Here is a 25396-nt window from a genome sequence, read left to right on the forward strand (position 1 = left end):
TTCTGAAGTTACAATAGAAGTTTTGTCTTTTCCACATTAGCTCAAGGTTTTTGGAATGTTTGCTTCTCTGAAGTCTCCAGAATCTCAGGCGTGTAAAATCATTTTCAAAAATCCCACTGAATAAATTTTAAAAATGAATTATTTAATTTTCTAGTAATGATATACAGTGGAAAAGGAAAGGGCCGTAACTGAAAGTAATTCTGGTTATCAATTCATTTTTTTTATCAATTATGTTTGTTATATTGGCGACATCTTCAAATAGCTTGTTTTTGTCCGAGCAACAGTCCAAAACCCAACGATGTTCAACTGACAATGAGAGAAGCTGTAAACAATTCAAGTTTTTGGTACTTGGGATTAATAATTAGTCAGTGATTAAGTTATTAGAGACTTCAAGAAGCAATCAATAATCAAAATTGTTTTCTACTGCTTCCTGTCGTTTGTTTCAACAATATACTGTTTCACGAAATTAAGAATTGGTGCTATTAACTACCCACTTGCACGTGTACTTTTGTTTTCTCATCGAACAATATATGATAAAAAAATATTTAATTTTGAACATTACATGATGACATAGTAGTGAGGGTGAATCACCTCACGTCATTACTATGATAAGTTTATGAAGTGTAGAAAAAAAGTGTTAAAATATAATTTCACATTAAAATATGGATGTATTTTAATGAAACGTATTCAGATCCACGTTGATTAGTTTAATGGCAGGGGGGAGAGTGGTTCAGCTGGCCAATCAGAGCAGACTGGGAGAGGCCTTAAAGAGACAGGCGCTAAAACAGAGCGTTTCAGACAGAGGTTGAGAAGACGAGCTGCATGAATGGACACTATGAGGAAACCGATGCGTTTACTGAACATTAGAGCGTGTAAACCTTTTGAAAGTAATGCCACAAGTTGAAATTATGAACCTGAACATGAGCATGATATGTCTCCTTTAAGAGCTAAATGGTGTCTGTCTTGATCTTTTTTTCGCAAGTTGTGCAAACTATAAATAAAACAAATTGCATCCGTGACAGAAAAATGTCCCGAAAAAAAGGCGATGAATATGAAAACAAAAACACACGAACCGTGCCGCTGGTGTTCGCATGAATCCACGGAGGAGGATCACCAGCAGCAGCAGCAGCAGCAGCGGCACAGTCCCTTGCATCAGTCCACACACAGTGAGCATCAAAAGAACATGACCCAGATACCGTCGGAGGCTGTGTCTAATTTTAACTGAACTGTAGCTAGCAGGCAGAGCTGGTCACCGCTAACCCGACTCATTAGCGACGGAACGAAGAACGTGGCGTGGAATTTGCGCGAGTAAAAGAGATCCGAGTTGTGATGACTTCTATATTCTTGTGTTTGTATGCAATATTTCTTTTAAAAACAAAGCAGGATCTCTGCTGCTTCCCCTTCACGTCTTTTCCAGACGGCGTAAAACTTCATTTTTAGTCACTTAAAACTTCCCATGTAACGTCTATAATTGTGCAATTGGTATTTCTAGCGATTGAAAACAAACGCAGTTCTTCGTGCTCTCAGCGACATTAAGGCTGTAAACTGGTTTTCAGACACAAACCAGTTTACGGCTCGGCAACGATCAAAATTTGAAATGTTTTCAACTTCGAGCACTCTGAGCTCTTAAAGCTCGGTTCAGAAACTCGATGCAGTATTTGTTCATCATCCACTAAAAAACAAGAGGGCAGACTTCACCGCCACAAGTCGTGACAAAGTCAAGTTCCTGTTGCTGCTTATCGCCGGCCGAGCTTCGGCTTCTTCTGTGTGGAATAAGGTCACAGTAGCTTTTGAAAGAGAAGTTACCGGTGGCGACGTGGCTTGCTTTACTACCGCCACCGAGGCGGCGGCTGCTGCCGCTGTTGTTCGGTCGTGGCCATGCTTCGTTTCCTGCGCCGTGAAAAGGTCACCGCAGACACGACGAACATTCCAGTTTGAATAGCCGGAAGCTCGGTGAGCACAGCTTCGCATGAGTCTATTCCCTCTGACAGCTTTGTAGTTCCTCCGCTCGGCACTATAAATACCTCCCATAGAACTGGAATCAGTAGAAAACAATAGAGATGAAAGCGGTGTGTTTGTACTACTACGCTTTCTGATATATTATTCGGTTAAAGCAGCTGATAGCCAAAGATATGGGTTGATTTTCTTTCTTTTTTTTAAAAATATATCTATTTTATTATACATAGATCTGGTGCAATTTTCTTGTGAAGATGCTTAAGCTGAAACAGTTACGTGAACAACTGAAGAACTAGAACAACTCGTCTTCAATCAACAAGTTTTAATAGTCGATTAATGGTTTACGTCATTCATCAGGCAAAAAAAGCCAATAATTCATTGGTTTCCACTTCTCCTTTTTTTTCTTAAATTGTATATTTGGGGGTTTTGGATTGTTGGTTAGACGTTGTTATGGGATTTCTCCCTCTTGTTTTGGTGACTTAGTCTATAGAACTTCAAATAATTATTAAGAGAGTATTCAATTCACGTAATCATAATTTGAAGCCCTAATCTAGACCATCATGGGAAACAAAAACTGGAGACTAATCTCATTTTTTTCCAGTGTTTGCCAGCGAACCACAACAAGAGGACCACAACGATGGACACGTTACTTATATACTTTCTCATATACTTTTAATCAAGCAAATCCATAATTTGTCCAAAAAATAAATCAAATGTCTTTTTTGCAGGATTGACTGTGGCCACCAGGGATTGTGCGATCAGGTCAATATCCAGGATTTAATTCAAGGGCCAGTGTCCTGATGAAACCAGGTTTGTTTAACGTGCATAAGAACAAGTCAATGAGATACTAATAGAAATCTCGTCTTGTGAAACTTTAAGACCAGCATGCAATGGGACAGATCTGCCGTGCGTTCAGCAAAGTGCTGCATCTCCGGAGGGACGTGCAGTGATGTTGCTCTGCTGACGGAGAGCCACACCCAGATTCACTTTGTGAGCAAGAGGAAGAAATAGAAACAAGCATCTTTCCTGTTGTAAAGCCAGGGTGATGTGAAGCAGAGGAAATGAAACTGCTTCGATGTGGCTCTGTTTTATCTGCACGTCGCTTCCAGCTTCGCAAATATGAGGCGTTTTTTTCCCCGATAAATCAAATAATCTCTGCTGCATCTGGCGGTTAATCAAATCTATACGTTACTGTTATCACATCACATCTTCACACCCCCACTCTTACTTCTCTTCGCTGGTTTCCTGTGAGGTCAACAACAACAACAAAAATAAAGATCTGTGAGGCAGATCAGAAAAATGGATATATTGGTGGTAAATGGAGAATAACCTGTAATTACTCTAATAACTTTCAGATAAATGTTCTCGTACCGACGAATGGATTGGATATTGGAAGATATGTAATAAACTATATGTTCATTATTCATCATTGAGTTGAAGATTTTGTTGTTGAATTATTGGCTGGGCGACTCAAGCAATATGAAGCTGAACCCTTGGATTCTGGGAAAAAGTGTTTGTTTTCTCTCTCGAAGATTAAACCTTGAATCAGCTGATCCAGACAATATCTTCATCAGATTCATTGCTAATAAATACATAATACATATAGTGGAGCTGCAACAGTTAATCGATGAGTAATCGACTACTAAATCCATCACCAACTATTTTAACAATCGATTAATCGGTTCAAGTAGTTTCTATGTGGGAAAAAAAATGTTTCCAGTATTTTCTGGTTTCTTTGCTCCTCTATGATAGTAAACTAAAAATCTTTGGTGAGTGAACAAAACAAAATCATCATCTCGGAGTTTGCGGAAACACGATCGACATTTTTATGACATTTTATGGACCAAACAACTAATCGATTAATCGAGTAAATAATCGAAAATGAAAATAATCGTTAGTTGCAGCCCGACAAATATTGTATAGTTTATATTCTAGCGATAATAGCAATGTTCACGCAACGTATCCTCGTCTTAACGATACCGTTATCGACATTGCACTGCTTGAAATCCCATCACACGCAGTCAGCAGGATTTACACAGCGCGCCCGTCGGCGTCCGTCAGTTTCCACAGAACAACAGGAACAGGGGGCTGTGGTTCTTCTAATCTGCCCATCACAGAAAAGCCACCAACTTCTCCTCCTCGCCGCGCTGATGACTTCCGCCGTTTCACTACTTCCTCACAAAACATACACTCGCCCGTCTGCCGCCGACCTCAACGAGAGGCAGCGGCGACAAACAAAACTTTCAAACTCCTCTTTTTTCCTCCATCCGGGGAAATGAAAATAAAAAGATTACAGTTTGATTTTGCCCGTCATGTATGTCGTCCCCCCCTCTCGGGTGAGGGGGGAAACTTTCTACAGCTGCGGTTCGAAGCTCAAGTGAGTCTTAAAAAACTCAGCTGGTCATAAACGGGTTGAACCATTTCCTCGGAGAGGGGGATTCCCAGCCCCACGGGCGGAGTGTGGTCTCACCCCAGAGTATTCAAAATTCCATGCACCACTTTCCACAGCTCTCGTTCAATTTTTTCCTTTCCTCTTTCACCTGCCGCCGATCGACGGGAACAGAAACACCGTGACCCCTCGACCTCGTCACTCCCGGTTGCTGCTAATGAAGCTTAGATTATTAGATTCCTCTACGCGGTCTGTTTATTTGAATTCATGTTTTTTCCAGCCGCAGTGACTGGTGATGGGGTTTCCTGTGTTGTTTTGTTTATGCTTTGCTGTAAACCCACCGACCGTTTTAAACATTATAGATGTATGTATACACTAAGTTCTCACCTACTTATTATATAAGTTTTTGATGGGGGATAATTCAGCCTATGCATTTTCTAGCGTCACAATAGTTCAGCGAGTATCAGGAAAATGAGAATGCATTGAAAAGGGTTGAAATTAAAAACATGCTGGCAGATGTTTTCACTTAAAAAGTCACAATTTCAGAACTTGATCAAAGACAAACTGATCTTTTTTTTCGCAGGGTGTGAAAAACAGTTTGAAATGTTCAATATGCACTTTTCAAAAACAAAGCATCGATGTCCTTCATCCACTATTGTTCAGTTTTTTGGGGGGCAACTAAACAAAAACACATTGGTGATTAAAGGGTGAGTGCTTCTCTCTCTCTCTTGTGGTTCCTCTTTTTTTATGTCTCTCTCTCTCTTTACCCTCTCCCCATCCTCCCTTCTCCTTTTCTTTTTTCCATCCCAACAGCTGCTGTCTGTGCACACAGCTGCAACGAGCCTCAGTCAGTCCACGCTGCGCCGCGATTGGCCAGCCGGGGAAAGGCCGAACCAATCGCCAAGTGTTGAGGATCAAGTGCACATGTGGAGACCCAAACACACGCACATTTTTTTTGAGTCAGATGTTTGCGAATAAAAAAACCCAGGAGATCTTGTTTCCTCCTCACGCGAACTCGCCCGGCACACGTGGTCGTGATTCACTGAATCTCAAGCTCAAAACGTCACGGTTGATTTATGTTCCGGTGCATCTGAGCATTTCACACGACCACTTTTGTCCGCTCGCTTTGAACGTTTACGGCCGAGCTGGTCCTCGTCCTCCCACCGACCCACAACGAGAAACACGAGTAGGACAGAAGAAAGAAAACCTCAAAGCCAATCGAGACGGGACCTCAGTGGAACCGTCTTCTCAACCAAAGTGAACGCACGCACACAATCTTGACTGCGGCTCATTAGACGAAGAGATAGCGTCAGAGCAGACGCTCACATGAGGCCCTCGCCCTCGGGGTCCACGACTAGAAAATCTGATTCAATGTGACACTCGTCCCGGCGGTGGAATCGCTCCGTTCCCGCTCGTCACTTGCGAAATCCTCAGAGACTGTGTGCGCACACGCACACACACACGCACACGCACAGTGACTCCATCAAATGTCTGCGGTCACATCCATACTAATACGTTATTTTTTCTTTGTTTTAAAGCGGCATTTGAAGCGAGACAATATCCGTCCACCGTCCACTGTATCAGTAATAATCCCTGTCTATACTAACAAACTTGAAAATGTATATATATATATACACGTGACCATCAATGCACAATGGGCATCATAAACAGGAAGCTGATTGTCACTTCTTGGTTACAGAAGATACCACGAACGAGAAATAGAAATGGCAAAAAGTAAAGCAGGGTTTTCTTTTCCTGGGACTGACGACGAGGTGGAACTTGTACTTAAAGCTACAGTGTGTAATATTTAGAAGAACTTATTCACAGCAATTAAACACATTGTCCATAACTATGTGTTCACATATGTATATATCACCTGCGACAAAGAACCAATGTTTTCTCGTCAACTCTGAATGAGTTAAATATGGTTACATGAGGTGGACCCGACCTCCGTGTGAGTCGCCATGTTTGCTACGTCGTGTCGAATACGGTTGTTGCACAAAACGGTTCCAGAATACGTCGCGTTCACTTTGAATTTTCGGCTGCTGTCGGAAACCGGGGAATGGAATCAGCGGTGCGCCACCATAAAGTGTCCCGTCGGGCGCTCGGTTAGTTTCGGTCTGCAACTTTAGATTCACCAGAAGCCGCCGGAAAATTATACACTGTAGCTCTAACGTAGGTATTTAAAACATTTTGCGTTTGAACACGTAAAGGTAGTGATGTGGATGTGGCCTTGCGAGTAAATGGCTGTCCAGTGGTGTGAAAGCTTCCGGGTCGTTACCATGGAGATATTTCCCACCGCTGCATTTTCTGTGACATTTAAAATGACATAATTCCAAACAGACACACTTTACTGCGGCGGACACACAGTGAAACACGCTCTCCAGTCAACCACACACCCACAACGGATCACACACCCACAACGGATCGCACACATAAGCGCTGCATAAGATTGATTTTTTTTATTTTTATAATTAAAAAAGCTCAGTCCCTGGAGAGATCCATGAGCATCAGCTCTCATTTTCAACCAGGCAACAGCCGGATGATGTCGCTGCTCATCTCTGACGGAGGCGGAAAGCAGCACCCGGTCTACATCACATCGCCTTTTTTCCACTGTGTGTGTGTGTGTGTGTGTTTGTGTGTGATGGGATGGGATGAACTGGGGCCTATCCCTCTAAATGCAGCAGAGAGCTTCTCCAGCAGAAAAAAAAAGGCCTGCTGGGCAATGGCTGTGCACATTTGCGCAATGAAACACCGCCCACCCAACGGCGCACAAGTCGGTCGGCGTGGTCGAGGCTGCTGTCATGCGGACTGATCGGTGCGGGATGCAAAGGAATATTTAACTGGGGTGTGGATGAGAGGAGGAGGAGATGGGGAGAAGGAGGAGGAGGGATGGAGGGAGAAGGAGGAGGAGGGATGGCTTGGGACCAGAATAGGTGCACTGGGATGATGTTAGCATCTGGAAAAGAAAAAAAATTAAATAATAGTAATGGATGTTGAGCAGTGATGGGGATATCAGAGAGATAATCTGGTCCCGGGTGAAGGATGGGGAGGGGGACGTGGTGTAATAAACGTGCTGCTGGAAAAAAAAATACATCAGTGCATGTTTGTGCTCCAGTGTCCGCCTGTAGCCACACACACACACACACACACACACACACACGAAAGACAGATGCAGGCTCACACACCAACCTTGTACACTTGTCCATAGGTGCCGTTTCCAACCACTTCCACCAACTCGAAGATCCCGGCAGGATCCTGTATTCCCAAAAAAAAGAAGAAAAAAAAGGGATTAATTGATTATTTTTTTTTCCCCTTTAGGAGGCTAATTGCGATCGGGTTGGTTCGATGTGTGCACCGGCGGCGCCCGCCTCGCTCGCCGGCCTCTGCTCCGTGCCAGCGGGACAAAGAGGAGCTAACCGCGGGGCTGAGTCAACAACAACAACACGTCCTGCGATGCGAGTGTGTGTTTATTCCTTCGAGTGTCCGTGTGTGTGTGTGCGTGCGTGTGTGCGTGACACACACTCACCCGCAGAGACGCCAGGTCGATGTCCACCAGACTCTTGGCCGGTGACTCGTTCGCCATTTTTTCGGCGAGAAGAACGGTGATAAAACGAGCGGGATAACGGCGCGTTCGTTGTGGTTCTCCTTCAAGCGCACGGTGCGCGGCTCATCCTCGGGGGTGTGGGCTTGTTGTTGTTGTTTTAATCCCGCCGGTGATATATTTTTCCGTCCGAGGCGCGTTTTTCTCCCCTCTTTGTAAATCCCTGGCTCCGCCGCCCGCCGCTACATACCGACTGACTGACCGAGCCCTGCCTGCGCTCTCCCCTCTCTCTCTCTCTCGGTCAGTGTGTATGTCTCTCTACCACTGTTCTCCTCTCTCTCTCTCTCTCTCTCTCTCTCTCTCTCGTTAGACTCCGCCCCCTTTCTGCCTCTCCCCTGAACAGGGGCGGCCCGAGATTTTTTGGGGGGCCCCGAACAGAATTTGTTGTCAAACAAGCCTTTCGGTTCAGTCAAGGGATCTTCATCATCAGCTAATGTCCCATTCCATTGAATCACAGCGGCGCGACCGGGCTGACCTATTTCGTAGGCTCCTTCAAAGGCGGCCGACAAATATGCGTCCTTCCATTCCCGAGCAACGAAAGATCAATCGAGTGGATCCTTCCCGCGTCAACCTATCCCAGGATACCTTGCTGATTCCTCAGAGACACACCGGGACCACTGATTTATTTTGGAAGATGACCTGAGCTCTTGGGGCTAGATGTGAACCGTAAGAATGCACTAACCCAGTTCCATTACACTGAAACATGTCCGAGACCAGGGAGGGAGAACTGAGGCATCAGATGTGTGTGTGTGTGTGTGTGTGTGTGTGTGTCTTCATACCCTTCTTCTCTCAGGCTGGTGTTTTATATAATCTGCACAGTGGGGACTGTTGTTGCCGGGCAAAGTGAAATGTGGTTGTTTCTGCCTTTTTAAAATGTCTCCCTTGTTTCCCTCAGCTGAAGGACAACGGCGGTGCCCATGGGCCACAGGGGGGCGGTGTTTGCCGGTGAAACAGCAGGTGAGATGAATTGTGGGCATTGAGTTCATTCGGGGTTCACACTGAGAGGACAGACAAATCAGAGAGAGGCAGACGTCCCGCAGAGCAATGTTCTGCTCGCAAATCAGCCTCATGAGGACGGCAGGGCTTTTTTAGTTTTTACATATTCATATATACGATATCCAATATGTTTTGACGTCCTGCCAAATTCACAGAGATGAAATGGCTAGTCTCTCCATACCTCTGTTTGCGTCTCCTCCTCTGTCTCTCCATCAGAGGGATGCACGGCAATTAGAGCACGGCGAGATGGAAACTGATGAATATTTCAGCACCGCTGTCACCGCCGTGCCGTTCTGTTGGAGGGCATCTGGATTGTATCCTGCTGCCACCACCCCCACCTGTCGGCCGCCCTGCCTGGCTTCGGCTTGACACATGCTTGACACATGCTTGGCAGATATCGTATCATGTGCCGGTGACATCCGCGTTCTCCTGTCCAAGTAGCTGCACTGTAGATGAGTATGTCGTTTGTTCCACAATTTATATCATCTAACTGTACAAATGTGATGTCAGGCCTTTATAGCTGATGTTTGAGGCTAATGTCTGAACTAAAGTTCACTTGGTCGCAACAGAGATCTGAAACTATTACTCACTACACATAGTATAATCAGAGACTATGCAACAACATGCAAATGCAATTGCTTAAAATGTTTTTTTAAGTCATAAAGGCTATTTGTTTATCTTTAATTTCCATGACATATTCTACAGAAATAGACATTTGCACTTCCCAGTTAATATTCAAAAAGAAACATCAAGATGAACCCGCTCTACCTTTTAAAAAGAAAGCCTCTGCCCTGATGCCCCTGAGCAAGACACACAATTGTTTGACTCTCCTCTACAGTTTGCCAGGACTGAAGGTGTGACACTGTATGAATATAAAACAGGATAGTGCATTAAAAACTGTGCTCAAGTTTTCCAGGACAAACAGAAGAAGAGGCGCAGACAAGCAAATGAACGTGGTGATATATCGGTGGCACCGACACTAAAGAAATGTAACCTCGCTGCTCTTACCACTTATGTCCGTTATTTAAATTCAAGTCCCGATGATATATTTCGACACAGAAGCCCATGAGAATCTTAAGAGATAAAACACAATCACATTGGGTGTTGCCGCTTCCATCCTCATAATCTAATTTGGAAGCAGACATTGCTCTGTGGGAAGTCTGCCTCTCTGTCTGTCTTCTGAGTATGAACCCTGAGTGAACTTCATCTCACCTGCTGTTTCACTAGCAAGCCCTGCCCCCGTGTGGCCCATGGGCAGCGTTGCATCCTACGGCTGAAGGCAAAAAGGGAGACTTTTTTTTTTTATAAACAGTAAGAACCACATTTGACAATATGAGGACACTTGTTTTCATGTAATGCCAGGTTTTGTATGTGTCATTTGTATTTTCCTTCATGGCATTTAAATTAATAGAAGCATTTATAGACCTTACTTGATTTTTTCCTCCTAGTTCCTTAAGGATTCCCCTTCACATCTTTCCGTTACGTCATGGAGTTTCCCATCAGGGTCAAGGAATAGTGGTTAGAAAGCTTTTCGACTGCAGACCAGCACGATTTCCATGCTGGCGTCCGTATAATAATACATACGATCGTCAGCACAAGAGTCAGATGGGAGTCGATGAGGACGCTGCTGCTGTACTTCACCTTAAAAAGGACAAAAAATATATATATATCGAATATAATATGAAACAGTCGGCATAACAATAACAGCCAGAGACGGAGCTAAATACGTGATTTTCTTTATTTCAAATAAAAAAAGGTATAAGAGCTCCCTTTACAAATATACCAGGGAAATGCAGCACATTTGTGTGGAGAGCCAGCGACTGCAGTGGAGTCACAAACGTTTTGGAAGGACAGAATTATACAGAGAAACTGTGCATTTTTCCTGCTCGCTGTTAATGCGATCACAACCAGAACTGTCCCATGATAACGGCTTAAAGTTTTAAACACAATGTGGTGAATATTGGGAGTTTCTGCAGCTGGTATTCCATTTTTAATAATTCTAGGACTTGCAGAGTTAAATTTAAACCATTGACAGACATTAAAAGGTACACTGGAGAAGAATGTGACCAAGGTCAGATGTTGTTCAGAGGAATAACTCGGCAGGAACTTTGGGTCAATGTGTTTGTGTGAATGAGAGTGAGTGAGTCCGTCTGGCAGAGTGCGCTGCACACAGCTATACGATGAATAAACGGAGAAAAAAAAAAAACCTTTCATAACATAATTAACATGTGTCTAGGCAATTGATGGGAAACACAACAGTGATGTATATACAACGTGTGCAGGGTATGCATCACCCCTCCAATGTTTTTCAATCATTATTGTGTAACCTTTCATCAATTTTCCTCAAAGTATCCAGTTGATGTCTTGACCACTCGCAGCACTTCAGATATAAAACATTCACGCCCGTGTAAAAGAATCAACAATGCAAGATCAAAAATATTCCTTAAAAAAAAAAAAAAAAATTGCTTGGCTTTATGAGAATGAAAAGAAATGTTCAATATGTTTTGATGGGAAACACTGATCATTATAAACGCAATGTTTATAATTTGTTTTTGGGAGAAAAACTCCACAGGACAATTTCCAGCACGGGAAAACTGCATTACAGTGAGCATTCAAATGCACCGAGAGAGAGACGAGAGGAGAGAGAGAGAGACACGTTCCTTAAATAAAACATTAAAAAAAGGCCTCCGAGTTACATTGATAAACATACAAATCACCCAACTTTGAATTTCACCATGAGAGAGAAAGAGAAACTAAAAGAAAATAGACTACCTATAACTAAGTCTGTATTTGAAGTCCGGAGATATGCTACGAGAGGACATTACTGTTCCACATCAACTGTATCTGGGAGTTGGAGTCTCAATTTTCTGACTTATCTTCTTTCATGACGGGTGGAGCACGTTGTTGTAGAGTTGTTCTCTAGTTGTCAGGTTTTTCTTGTTAGTGTGTGAGCATCATGGACATGATCACAATCCTCAATACTTTTCCGTAGTCAGACAACACGTGGGTGCCCACCGCTGAGATATGAAAGTTCCAGGTTTTAAGCACATGAACTCTTTGGCTCAGTCAGGAAGATTTTCACGTGAGGCAGCTGTTGCAGTGAGACCTCATGTTTATCTCGGACCAAATGTAGGAGGGAAAAAAAGAAAAGAAGAGGAAAAAAAAAGAGGAAAAAGAAAAAAAGACATCCACATTCTACAGCCAGACCAGTACATTCACATGTAGTGTTTTGCTTCAGGTTTCAGTTTTTTGATTCCACACTTGTACAAGCCATCAGAGTCGTGGACGTGGGAGGCTACACGGCTCCGTGACGGCCCACTTCTGTTTCAGCTTGTGTGGAATACTGTTTTTCTTCTTTTCCTGTCGGAAAATCCATTCTTTCCTGCTCACACAGCCTTTTGTAATGGCAAAGTGGTAAATGAACTGCATTTATGTAGAGCTTTTCTGGTCTCTCTGCCACTCACACATGCTTAAGACTGTATTTCGCAATCACCCATTCACACACACACTCACTCGTTCGTTCGCACACTGATGTTGCAGCATCAGGAGCCGTCAGGGGGTTTGGTGTCTTTCTCAACGACCGAAACCGCTCTGTCTGTTTTTTGTTCCTTCAGGAAAGAGTCAAGATGATCGTCCAGAAGAGACCTAAATGGAAGTGACAGGGCTCCGCTGGACTGCGTCTTTACCCCGAACTTAACAAAGTATAAATGAGTAAATGAGCTAATGACCAAATGAATGAATGACTGAATGAATGAATCGTTGAACTGCATAGAAGCCCAAACATTTCCGGTCCGTGTGCTCTTGCGATCACCGCGGCCTCTTGCGCGTGACGAAGATGAGAACCCGGCGGATGGCGATGAGGCGGTCCTTGAGGGAGGTCATGGCCAGGATGGTGAGCTGGGCTCGGTTCTCCAGCGGAAGGACGGCGAGCAGCCACCAGCACCAGGCCGGGCCACTGGGACTCGCCTGCAGCCGGAGACAAAGAGATACAGACAGTGAGACGGGCGAAGCAGGGGTTTGAATTTCACATGTCGTGTGCCTTTTTACAGTAAATCGGCATCTTGTTTCTTCACACGTCTGATCTTAAACCAGTGAAACTATGGGAATATTCATACCTGTGGGTCGGGGTCTTTGCCAGGGAGGTTTCCAAAGTGGCTGAGTATCTGGCTCTTCATGTTGTCTCTCAGTGAGGTGAACCAGCCGTTGGCCTGCTCGTACACAGAGTCGTGTAGCTTCAGAAGATCCACCAGCTCGTCGCCCTCCACCTGGTAGGAAAGACAGATTTTAATGTTAAGTTCTTTTATAAAAAAAACAGCGGTCAGAGTAAAAGATGGCATCAAAGATTTCCAATGACAGAAACAAGTGACAGTGTCTGAAATGACATCCACACGCAGATATCACACCCACCTTTTTGTCTTCCAGGTAGTCGATCTTAGCGGTGTGGTAACCGTCCCTTTGGCCGTGGCTGACGACCTTGAACCGCGAAACGCCGATGGTGTCGACCACCGAACGGCCGTCGGGAAAGAACTTCACATCACGCACCTGAAACACAAATTCATCTTTGTATTAACACTCTTGTCATTTGACCCCATTCAGTTAAAGTAACATGAAAATAAGCAAATGAATGTCATGCTACATCAGCTCTGAAAAGACGCTCACCTGCAGCATGCAGCCGTAGTCGGCGAATCCCTTCAGCTCGTCAGCGATGCACATGCCAAACTGCTTGGTGCCGGTCTCCATGGAGCGGCGGATCATGAGGCGGTAGCGCGGCTCGAACACGTGCAGCGGGCAGGGGATTGTGGGAAAGGCCATGGTGCACACGAAGATGGGCACTTCCTGGTTCAAGCTACAAGAGACAACGTGAAGATGTTGTTAGTGTTTTGTATAAAAGGGAAAAATACTTCTAATGTTTCCAAAGTTATTTCATTTGTGCCTGTGTGTAAAACTTACTTGGACAATTCCGTCATTTCCTCTTCGTGGATTTTCTTCCTCTCGGCCAGCTCGTCTCCCAGGTAACGCTGCAGCACTTCCTCCATTAGCAGGGTCTTTTGGTAACCCCTGGTGGCTAGATACTGCAATGACAACACAGACAGTCCATAAATATGATATTTATTACAACCAGAGGATACAAATAAATGTTTTATTGATCCGTCACATTTTCATGTTGTCATTTATAAATCCTTTGGCCAATGGAAAATAGAGGAAACATACCCACGGAAATTTCCAAATCAAATCAACTCTACAATCCAAAATATAAAATATATTCATAATGATATACACAAGAACAAATTACAGCAAACCAGATAGAAATAACAATAAAAAATATTTTAAAAAAATGATGTTTTCTGTCAATACAATTGTTTTAGCACTACTACAAACTACAGAAAACAACTTTATTAACTTTTTATAAGATTGTGAAACCAGATTTTGAACCGAGCATTTTCATATTTAACTATTTAAAATATGTGTGTGTACCTCGGACAGATTCTCCTTGCACAGAGGACAGTTGGGGTTGTGGTCCAAGCAGCGCTCCAGACATTTGAGGCAGAAGGTGTGACCGCAGGGGGTGGCAACGGGCTCGTAGAACAATCTGTAGGACAAAAAGAAAGCCAACACTCAACACACAGTCAACAAACTAAATGCTAACATGCCGCAGTGTGTGTGTGTGTGTGTGTGTGTGTGTGTGTGTGGGACTGTGTGCCGTCACCTCATGCAGAGCGAGCACTCCATGTCTCCACTGTCCAACAGCTCAACAGGAACCACTCGTCCTCTGCACACTGAGACCGTCTGAAAGCTGCTCGCCTCATCTGCGCACGAAAAACATCACGACATCAGGATTCACATTCGTGTTCTCTACATAGGGAGGGTTTCTACATCTACCTTTGTGTTTCATCTATAATTCAGAAATCAGTGTGTGTTTTTTTTTAATACCAGGTTTGAGCACTTTGGAGGGGGGGTTGAAGGTCGCAGAGGGTCCGTCGCTGCTGAGCTTCCTCTTAAGGCCACCGGGGGGCGCCCGCAGCGCGGCCAGTACGCCGCCCAGGCTCTTGGTAGTGCCCTCCTCCGCAGCGGGGTCTGATTTTCCGGGCGTCGGGGCGAACAGTCTGGAGGGCGAGTTGTCAACCGCGCCGCTTTTCGTCAGACTGAACTCCGAGTCCTGGGACAAATAGAAGGATTTGTTTTTACAGATTTGCACGTTCGAACAGCAGCAGTTACCGCTGTTTTTTATTTTGTCGAGATACATTCTAAATAAAACTGCGTGTGTGGAGACCGAGCGTGTGTTCGTGTCTCAAGATGTAATCAATTAGCCTCGTATGAACCGAGGGGAAGCTGCTGACACAAACACACCCACATCTCAAATGAGATCACATGTTTTGCCCGAGGCTACTTTCACACTAATTGTCCAAATTACACAAGTAAAAAAAACACCCGTCACTGCTTGCCACCACACAAGCGTTTTCAGATTCTCTGGGATTTAATAATAAATAATAACTATAATTATACTAGCAGGTAAAGCACAGTCTTGTCAGCAGCAGTAAGATATGCGCTCAAACTTGAGAGTTGACTTTTTTAACCGACTTCAAAGAGAAGCCAATTTTTTTTTCTAAATGAAAGGAAACACACAGGGTTGTAGATACGTTGGAGGAAAGGGTACAGTAATGTACATTTGTTTAAGGCTTGGCATTATTCAAAAGTCATATGAATGTGTCCGTAGTTTCTTTGTCACCTGTGAGGAGGATGAGCCCGGCCTCTGTGTGAGCGGCCTCAGGGACCTGAGCAGGGCAGGGGGTTTGATGAGGCGAGTGTCCAACCCCCCCTGCAGAGGATGCAGTGGCGTCGGCAGGTCCTCGTTCTCAAACACGGAGGAGAACAGCTCGCTGAGCACCTGCGCGCGGAAAACAGTCGAAGGCACTTGATTAATTTTTTTATAAACCAACATCGACGGATGAGCAGAAGTAAACAAGGGGGAAAGGGGAATTTCGATGAGCTCCTCGTACCTTCTGAGCCTCCAGTTTGACTTTGGTCCAGTCAGGCTTCAGCGCCACACACACCAAGTATTCCTGCAGGGCCTCATCATTGCGGCCTGCTTTACTCAGCGCCGTGGCTTTCAGATAGTGAGCCTGAAAACCGACAACAAGTTAAGTGTGATTAGGGGAAAACCAGTATTTTAACCATTTCACTTCGTGGTTGTGGGAGCACTCACTGAGCGGTGCATAAGAGTCTGTTAATATATAATACTATTTAAAACCCAGCGTCTCACCTTTGTCCAGAGAGGTTTTGTTCGACAGAGGCTGCTGGCGTCCTGCACCGCCTCGCTGAAGTTCCTCATCTCCATGTGCAGCTCGGCACGTTGACAAAGCAGTCGGCCTGCAGAGGGCACTGTGCACCAAAGGAAACAAGACAGGGATCGTTAGAGGACATCACTTGAACCCATTTCCTGGAGGCTTACTCTTTAAGTTTTAACATAACTACTACTTGCCTAACTCTAAAACCCTTCACTCCAATCCCTTAAAAACATGTCTTTCTAATTTTTTAATGTAACTATTTCTCTTAAAGGCCCAACAACATCTTATATCTAATATCTAGATCATGCACACACTTTGATTGTGCAAGTGGTGCCGCCGTGCATAAGACACACGTAGCAGTGGCACACATAACCATGGAAGTGTGTGTGTGTATGTTTGGGGGTGGGTATCAAAAAGGCACAGGTTGGATAACAGCTCAGTTTCTGCTGACAACATGGTCTCACTACACTCATCCTGCAGCAGACACCAGAGGGCCTCCTGCTGCCTCTATTGGGAAAACACCAGCTGACGGCACCCAAGCTGTGAAGTAATTCTGTTCTCCGGTTGCCCAGAGTCCTTCGCCAGACAGAAGGCATGAATCAATATTGATCCCGACGAGGGAAATACCTCAAAAGATGCCATTGGAGAGTGGGGACCAATCATAGTGCTCGACATTGTCATCTCCAATTTCTTAAAAAAGGCCCACAGGAATGTCAACACCTGAAGTAGTCCGTCGTGCCGTAGCCTTGTTAATAGACTCATTTAGCTATTCAAGGCGCACGGGAGATTAATTTTTTAATGCAATCTTCATATGAAGGCCAGAGATGGGAAGGAGGGTAACGGAGCTCGGCTTCAACTTTCTCCGAGGGTTCAGCTGTGCCACGTGAGACTTGCCCTGGCACACCGCTGCTTCTTTTCGGTGATGAGCCAAGAGAACAAAACATTCTGGGGTTGTTGTTGTTTTGCTCAGATGCATAACGTGTGTGATGAATAAGTTGAAGTTTTACAAAAAAATAAGTAGAGCAACTACAGTTGATGACGATCACTCCACCCTGGGTGTTATACAACACCAGCGAGGGGGGGGGATTAAGTCAAATCCACAGCTACGCAGTATTTTTGTGAAATTATAATAATAGGGACCAAGTAGAAAAGTGGAATAGAAATGGAAATACACATTCGTCATAGCAACTGTGTGAAAACTGCATGAACGTGGCTCTGGAAGAGCAGCAGATCAGATGTGTGCTGCTTAGGTAACGCTGGGCCAGTGCGTCACGTAACGCCTGACCTCGGCCTGCATGGGTGCGGGGGGGCGCCCCCTGCCGGCGACGGCGGGGAGCCGCGCCGAGAAAAGTAGGTCACCTGCGCCTAACAGCAGTTTTCTTTTCAACACGACCCCCCGAATAGTTTCCATTAAAGACGTTTAGGGAACATCTACACGAAGGCCCCTGTTACCTAGCTCCAGCGCGGCGCTGTACTTCTCCAGGGCGCCGGCGAGGCTCCGCTTCTTCCACAGCAGCTCCCCGTCGACCCACAGCCCCCTCGCTTTGCTCTCGGCGGCGAACAGCTTGTCCAGGAGGCCGCCGAGCACCACGTTGAGTCGGAACACGTTCGGCGGCCCGTCCCTCGTGGCCAGCGTCTGGCCGCAGTGCACGCAGTCCCGGACGCCCTCGTCCTCCGCGCAGCGTTTGCAGAACGTGTGGCCGCACTCCACGGTGGCGGGCTCGTGCAGCAGGCACCTGCACAGGCGACACGAGAACAGGTCCAGCGCCGCTGCGTCCCCGTCGTCCCCGTCGTCCCCCGCCGCGTCCCCGCCCCCGTCGCCGGGGATGCCCGGCTCCCTCTCGCGGAGCGTCCGCGCGATGGACTCCACCAGCACGGGCAGCTCCTCCGGGTGCAGTTTGGCGAGCCCGGCGGCGGCGCAGTACGAGTCCAGCGCCTCGGATATGCGCCCCGCGCGGGCCAGGGAGTCCGCCTTCCGCAGGCACAGGCCCCGGTCCGGCTGCGGCAGCTCCGCGAGCTGGGAGCTGTAGATCTCCGCGGCCAGGCCGAAGTCGCCGGCCCGGTTCGCCTCCTCCGCCACCTCCAGCATCTCGGGGCAGATGCCCGCGGCCCCGGAGCTGGAGAGCGGGTGGACGAGCAGCTCGCCCTGGTGGGACCGTACTCCCGTCTCCATCTTCTTCTTCTTCTTCTACTTCTTCTCCTCCCCGCAGACACTAAACCGTTTCCCTGACAGTCGGTCTGGCACAATCATACCCGCCACAGTAGTCGCGCAGTCCTGTGACGTCTCGTTGTTGTCGGAGCGACTTCGCCCGACTCCCGCAGCGGGTCACCGGAACTAGGTTACGACTTAATTCCGCAACCGCGCGACCTCAACCCCGACGGAACAGCACGTCTATGTAACACTGCTGATCCATGGTGGAAGTACGAGAAGACTGCGTCCGCCCCGGCTGCGAAGTGGGTCCGCAGCCTGTCAACACCGGGAGGCGGGAGGTCGCTGTTATTTACAAACGAGCCCTTGTCGTTATCAAACCGCCGTCGCTGCCCTGACAAGCGAGGGGCGGTCCGATCAACTCAGCCCCGGTACAAATAGAACGCCCCCCCCCTCCTCCTCCCCATCCGCTTATGTTCGACAGAGAAAAAACAACAACGATTCTATAACACGTGTTTTTAATGTGTAGTATAGAAACATCAGAGTAAAAAAATCCTCCGAGCTTTTTTCACGTTAGCATGTAAGATGCTTAGTTTCCTATTTGGTCTATTTCGCCCAACTCGGCGTTCGGGTGCATTAAACACACGAGACGGACATTTAGAATTATATACAGTTGATACTAGATTAGACATTAATACGTTTTAATCTACAGACCCCAGACAAAACACACGTTATCGCTCAAGTCGTTGTTGTTCATGTGAGAGACTCCGGAAGCATCCGATAGCGCTAGCTAAACCGTTAGCGTCGAGCTCCACAAACTAACTCTTTTCCACCCCGAAAGAAATCATACGACTTAGCGCTTCCGTGTGCCACGTCCTCGTCTTTAAGAGGAAGAAAGAAAATCGTTTGTTTAAAGAAATCCCCGGTGAGGACACGCGCACACCCCGTCTCGGTCGCTGCTAGCCTCGCTAGCTTAGCCCTCGGCAGCTAACGGCTGTGTCGCGTTTCCTCTCTGACGTCACGCAATTTGCCGAAGCCAAACGGGCGAGGGGCGTCACGTGACGGGCGACGCGGGGCTCCCATTGGTCCCGCTATGTGGCTCGCTTATATAACGCAATGCGATATAATTGTATAACCTCGACAGTGAGTGATTGAGTCGAATCGCGGTGCACTTTCGACAAAAACAAGCTCGTTCACTTGCGTTTTAACGAGGTTTCTCATTGTGAGATAGGGAGAAGAAGAAATGAACAGAGAAGTTCGTGTAGTTGAGTTGAAGTATCTACTTTTTTTTTTTTAGGATTGTGTCTGTGGGATTTATTCATTGTTTACATAATACTTTTACATAAGCAGAGGTCGGAGTTTAAAAAAAATGTGGAAAGCAAATCATGGCGTGTACTTTTGTGTTCTGCCAAAAGGGTAGGGGAAAAAACAGATTTAACTCCAATTCAATTCAATTTTATTTATATAGTGCCAAATCACAATATACATTGAGGTCAATATTACCATATTACACAAGAAACCCAACAAATCCCACAATGAGGAAGTACTTGGCGACTGTGGAGAGTAAAAAAACCTGCCTTTAACTGTAAGAAAATCTCTGACAGAACCGTACTGTGGGCGGAGCATCTGCCTCGACCGGTTGGGGTGAGGAGAGGGGGGGGCAGCAGTAGAGAAGAGAGGGAAACGACAATAGTACAACTGCCGCTTTAATCTCTACCAGACTGATACCTAAAATTACAATAATGTTGTTGTTATTATTAGTAATAATAATAATAAAAATAATGATGGGTTTGGATCCTGCAGCTCTGGGTTCAGAGATACACTAATAGAGAGAGAAGACATGGTTAGAGTTAGTAATATAAACATATTGGGGGAAAGAGGAGTTGTATAACAGTTGCTTTAACCTCCACCAGACTGATACTTATAAATATTGAAAACCTGACACTTATGAATGTAATGATGTTATTAATAATGATAGTAATAATAATGATAATAATGACGGTTTGGATCCTGCTTAATGATTCTGATCAGTGCTTCCTCAGGAGAGAATATGAATAAGGTGGTGAACCTGGTGTTTGCCTTGGTGCCTCCAAACTGATAAATTCACACCGCCTACTCCACCTTCCATGGTGAGACCTGCATAAACCGTGTCATAATCATAACAAATTATGTTATATATGCTGTATTTTTTTCACAGGTTTTTTGGCGGATACTGTAATTTGCAGCACAATATAAATGAAACATGCATAAGGCGTGTCATAAGCATCATAAATGTGTGTCATGTATGATAGATTTTTTTTTCAAGGGTTTTTGGCACTACAATTTGCAGCACAATTTGAATGTGGTCAGTGTTGAGATCTCAGAATTGATGTACATGTCATTCCACATAAGCTGTTATTTAAATCTATTAATTCAATTTCTTTTGGGATATATGATAAATCTTCAGTGATGGTATGTGTATCAAACATATATTGCTCTGCCTCATCGTGTAGCATCTCACAAAAAACGATTTTTTTTCCATTTGAATAAATGGAACATTTTGTAAGGATGGCACGAACCACAGATTCATCTCCCTGAAGTATCATGTAACCACTTTTTCCTATTTGTTCCACATGCCCTGCAAGATGCAGACTGTGCGCGCGTGTGTGTGTGTGCGTGTGTGTGTATAGTGTAACAAAGCGGAGAGGCAGCTCTTACAAGATGAATCCCTTGATAAGGCGTCATGGGGTGATGTAAACTGCGCACTAACACAGATTCAGACATGTACAGACACACGCACACACACACACACACACCTGCGTTGATATGCAAATACACACCTCATGCGACCTCTGTGAGTGAGCATCACGACATGGTCAGTTTTAGTTTATCACGTTATGAAAACCGGCTCGAGTGACCCACATTTTGAGAACTTATTCCTGACGTTTTGTAATTTCTCGATACAGAGCTCATATTTGAAACAGAAGCGCCGTATCGTTTGGTGCCAAAGTCTGTTAAGCGAAGTATGTTGTCAGCACATGAGGCGTCAACAATTTTCCTTTCCAGTGCACAGACAGGCTTATAATACATTCTATTCCCACACATTCTATCTCTATTTTTAGACATTAGCTTGTTTTAGTTATAAAAATGACGGATGTGCCAAACTTTAACACCTTGGATTTACTAAGAGCAGAAGGAGGTAAAACAGCTTGCTTGATTTCCTCATCCAGAATTATAGATTTTGATAGTTGTTAAGTTAAACACAAAAGTAACCGGAAAATACTTCTTGTTGATTAGTTACTATACAAAAGGAATGGAATAGTAATTTGTTCCATTCATAACTGTTGAAATACCTTGATAGAAAACAATGGGGGAAAAAAATATTCATAGAATATTTCCAAACCACTCCTGCAGAACCCTCAGTTTCTCTGCTGCCCCATGCAAATGTGTAGTTGCTATTTGTAACCGACCGAACCATCTGTCGGGCCCATGAGACTGGATGCAACAGTTTAAAAAGGTCAGCGATAGCTCTGCTATTATTATATCCTAAGAGCACCACAGTCAGTTTCCTCTTTTATTTTGAGTGTAGGCCTGAATTCTGACGGCCGCACAGAAGCTGCAAGAATCTGAAGTCACTGCGGACAACACGTCATGTCTTAATCCCTGAGATAATCTCGTCACACACCTGAGGTTCCTCTGCTGGACTGTAACCCCCCCCCCCCCCCCCCCCCCCCCGATATGATTCAAATAAGGACTGGGTCAGTCAGGTGTTTTGAGAGAGTGCAAAAAAAAGAATTCAAACTATTTTATAGTGTCTCTAGAAGCTAGAGATGCATTTCAACATATTTACATACGTGAACAGAGTCTAGATGAAGATTAAATGACTATTAAAAGAGCATACATTATATTAAGTGCTGTGAAATGTGAAGTAAAACTTTTTTTATAGTAAAAACAGTAATCTCTGCTCAAAAGTCATGAGAAAGAAAAATAATATACAAAATACATCAAGTCTTGCTGAGTTTTTGGGGTTTTGTAGAGTGTAGATTAATGAATGAGAATAAATCATTGGAGCTACATCAAATTTAACTGAATACATTTTGAGTGTATACATATGCACATGGCATGAAACAGTTAAACAAATAAGATCTCCCCCTTATCAGTATACGGCCTGTACTGTGGCTTCATTTGTTTTCAAAAAAATGAATCAGACAAGTTTTATTTTGACACCCACTCAGACAATAATGTCTTTTCAGGTCCGTTGAAGGAAGGATGACATTGTGATTAAGTGCGGCTTCAGTGATTCTGATGGTTGGTTCCAAAGGAAAAGGAGAGGGGAGGGAGGAAGTGCAGCATTTGATCAAAGCTGGTAGGGTTGTCTGTCTTTATCTGATTAGCCTGGCAGCAGCAACACGTGAGAGCTCTGCTCCGCTGTCCTGGCTGACCTCCAGTTATTCCGCAGTCACTTCCTGGAATGATGGAGGTCTCAGCCGTTTTTCTTTAAGTCACTATTGTCCAGGGATTTTCAATTGCTTCATTGTCATCTATGCTGTCGCCAGTGACACATAATAGAGGCAGCACACGGAGAGACATAACACTGAAGAACAGGACAGTAACTGAAGCAATGCCGTTTTATCCATAAAGCAAATTTCATGCACAATTACAATTTAAATTGCGCTGAAAAGATATAAAACAGAATTAAGATTAGATTAGAGAGCGAGAGAGCTAATAGAAAAAAAAAAACAAATGAGAAAATAAAATGTTCAAGATAAGATAAGATATTCCTCTACTGGTCCCCTATAGGGATATTATGGTATTACATCAACACAAAGACAGACCAGAGATAACGTGAATATTGAATAAGAATAAAATGCAATAATAATAATAATATTAATAATGGAATAAAATATAAATAAACTTGAACTATGAAGAACGATTAGACACAGAATATAATTTACAGGACCGATAGTGCAAATACCATCTCAAGTGACATGTCATAAGTCATAAATCAGAGTTAAGATCAGAGTACTACTTCTACTACTACTACTACTACTACTTCCACTACTACTACTACTACTACTTCCACTACTACTACTAATTAATGTGAAGACTGCTACACGATTATGATGAATGATAAACAGGTATGGATGACAGCAAACTTTTCAAAACTTAATAAGAGTTTAAAAAAGAGCTTTACAGAGTTACACATCAAAACAGAATAAAAACACTGGTGAAACTGCGAGTAAGCCAAAATAAGAAGAAAAAGATTTTTACAATTTCCCCTTTGATCACATCTATCCAGTGAATTCTCCTCTTCTGTGCTGCCGTTGATATCACATAGCACAGGAAAGGTTGTATAACTGCAAACTCTGCCAAGTGCACAGTGTCTCTCATCACCAGCACGTGGCTCCAATACCACTCAGTGAAAACACATGGGCCCAGACTGCCTGGCCATTCACAGCGCGCACACACACACTTACACACACCTACACACACCTACACACACCTACAGCGCCACCTGTCCTCCAGCACCAGTGTGTAATATTCAGCAAATATATTATAAGAGCGGTCAGCTGCAACACGTGAACGTGTCACCTGCTGCCCTTCACACAGCAAGAGAGAGGGGGGGTTACCATGGTGCATGTGCCAGTTGCACATGCCCCCCGTCCAGTGTGTATACACACACATACACACACACACACACACACACACACACATCTGCTCAAGAACACACTTCCTCATTCAGTCGTCTCCTCGTCAACGTCCTGATTGGATCCTAAAATGCAACGTTCTGCGCTGAAGATGTTCCCATTTCCTTTTTTGCCTGCATTGGAAAGGTGATTCCATTCGCTCCAGTAGCACAACTCTGGTGTCAGTCTGACAATACTGTACCTGGGAGGTTGTTGCTTTTTTCAGATGATAAACACAATAAATAAAGCAATACATATCTACGTACTGTAGATATCATGCATAAAGATCTCATGTGAGAGCAGGTGCACTTACAGAAGACAAGCACTGAATATATTAGATATATTATAGATATATTAATATACATATTCTAAATAATCTGATAACCACACGTCTTTAGCTTCTTGTTTCTTCCGACCCCTTGACCCTGCGAAAAGGTGACGCAACAAAGAACATAGAAAGTACAAATGACAACATTTACCGATGACAAAGCAGTCGAGGAACAAAAGAGTTTGACTTTGATGTAAAGGTAGATCACGGTTCAGGTGCTGTAGATCTTATCTCGTCTCTTCCAGCTCTGTGGTGTCATACAAGAGTATCTCTCGAATCGCTGATCTTGATTTCAGTGAGACTGTCTGCAATAGCTGAAGAACAATGCTGCGATAACAAGACATTGTTACACAAATGCATCATGTAAGAAGTCGAGTGCACCACTAGAGGGCAGTGTGATTTTCAGATTAGACACAGCTTGTAGAAATCACGTTATATCAGCTCCATGTGGTGGATCAGTTACAAAAATGAATAATAATCCTCCTCATATCCCAGCTCTAATGTCATGTATCATCTGATCTACGTTAGAAGAATATATGGTTAAATAGGGGGGGGGGGGGTCAGACATAAAGTTATAAACAATTTAATAAAGTTTAAACTGAGGAGCGTAGGAAACAGATACATTATTGAGACAATCAGGAGCTTCGTTTGGATACCTTGTCTAGAATTCATCTATCGTTCTGGTAAAATGGCAACAACATTACAAAAGCACCTTTGAAACTAATGGATTTATTACCGTGTGAAATATAACACATTTAAAAGTTAATCTATTTTTTGTCATCTATAGCTTTACCATTTTTAAAGAAAATATAGGACCGATGAATCGCAAAATGTTTGAATGATATAAGAAAAACAGCAGGGGCCATTTTCTGTAGCAATGATGAGATTTGTATGATTTATTCTTAATGTGAAGTTTAAATTTGCCTCATCCCAGTTCATTTATCGTTCAAACTCCCTGTGTGGGTTTGCTGCATTTGATCTCGTCTTCTATTTGTAATGTGAATGAGTAAAGACTTGCAGGT

General features: G+C 44.3%; 2 protein-coding genes and 1 long non-coding RNA gene across 11 annotated transcripts in view; 1 reads left to right on the forward strand and 2 right to left on the reverse strand.

The window, feature by feature from the left end:
- The window catches only part of LOC118320415 (mitogen-activated protein kinase kinase kinase kinase 4-like), a 70882-nt gene extending 62741 nt beyond the window's left edge, over positions 1-8141 (reverse strand). For 4 of the 9 annotated variants that reach the window (XM_047337321.1, XM_047337318.1, XM_047337320.1 and 1 more), the window contains exons 1-2: positions 7875-8141; positions 7538-7603 (exon numbers count right to left, since the gene is read on the reverse strand). In XM_047337321.1, the coding sequence (XP_047193277.1) occupies positions 7538-7603; positions 7875-7931 (123 nt within the window). In that variant the 5' untranslated portion in view covers positions 7932-8141. The remainder of the gene's footprint in view (positions 1-7537; positions 7604-7874) is intronic. The other 5 variants (XM_035651195.2, XM_035651194.2, XM_047337322.1 and 2 more) reach the window with 3 other exon arrangements.
- A 106-nt stretch (positions 8142-8247) lies between these two features.
- Positions 8248-10664, forward strand: LOC118320417. The gene is made up of 3 exons (XR_004796311.2): positions 8248-8615; positions 8845-8906; positions 9162-10664. It is a non-coding gene; the product is annotated as an uncharacterized LOC118320417 (long non-coding RNA).
- A 1-nt stretch (position 10665) lies between these two features.
- lonrf2 (LON peptidase N-terminal domain and ring finger 2) lies at positions 10666-19400 on the reverse strand. The gene is made up of 12 exons (XM_035651199.2): positions 17684-19400; positions 16207-16325; positions 15944-16066; positions 15673-15831; positions 14877-15102; positions 14653-14752; positions 14421-14535; positions 13896-14017; positions 13605-13791; positions 13353-13487; positions 13061-13210; positions 10666-12911 (listed from the first exon to the last, which is right to left on the reverse strand). Exons 1-12 carry the CDS (start codon positions 18402-18404, stop codon positions 12753-12755), a joined length of 2316 nt encoding a protein of 771 aa, XP_035507092.1. The 5' UTR covers positions 18405-19400; the 3' UTR covers positions 10666-12752.
- Positions 19401-25396: the final 5996 nt, after the last annotated feature.

This window comes from Scophthalmus maximus, chromosome 14 (assembly GCF_022379125.1).
Source record: "Scophthalmus maximus strain ysfricsl-2021 chromosome 14, ASM2237912v1, whole genome shotgun sequence".
In the NCBI taxonomy this organism is placed as follows: domain Eukaryota; kingdom Metazoa; phylum Chordata; class Actinopteri; order Pleuronectiformes; family Scophthalmidae; genus Scophthalmus; species Scophthalmus maximus.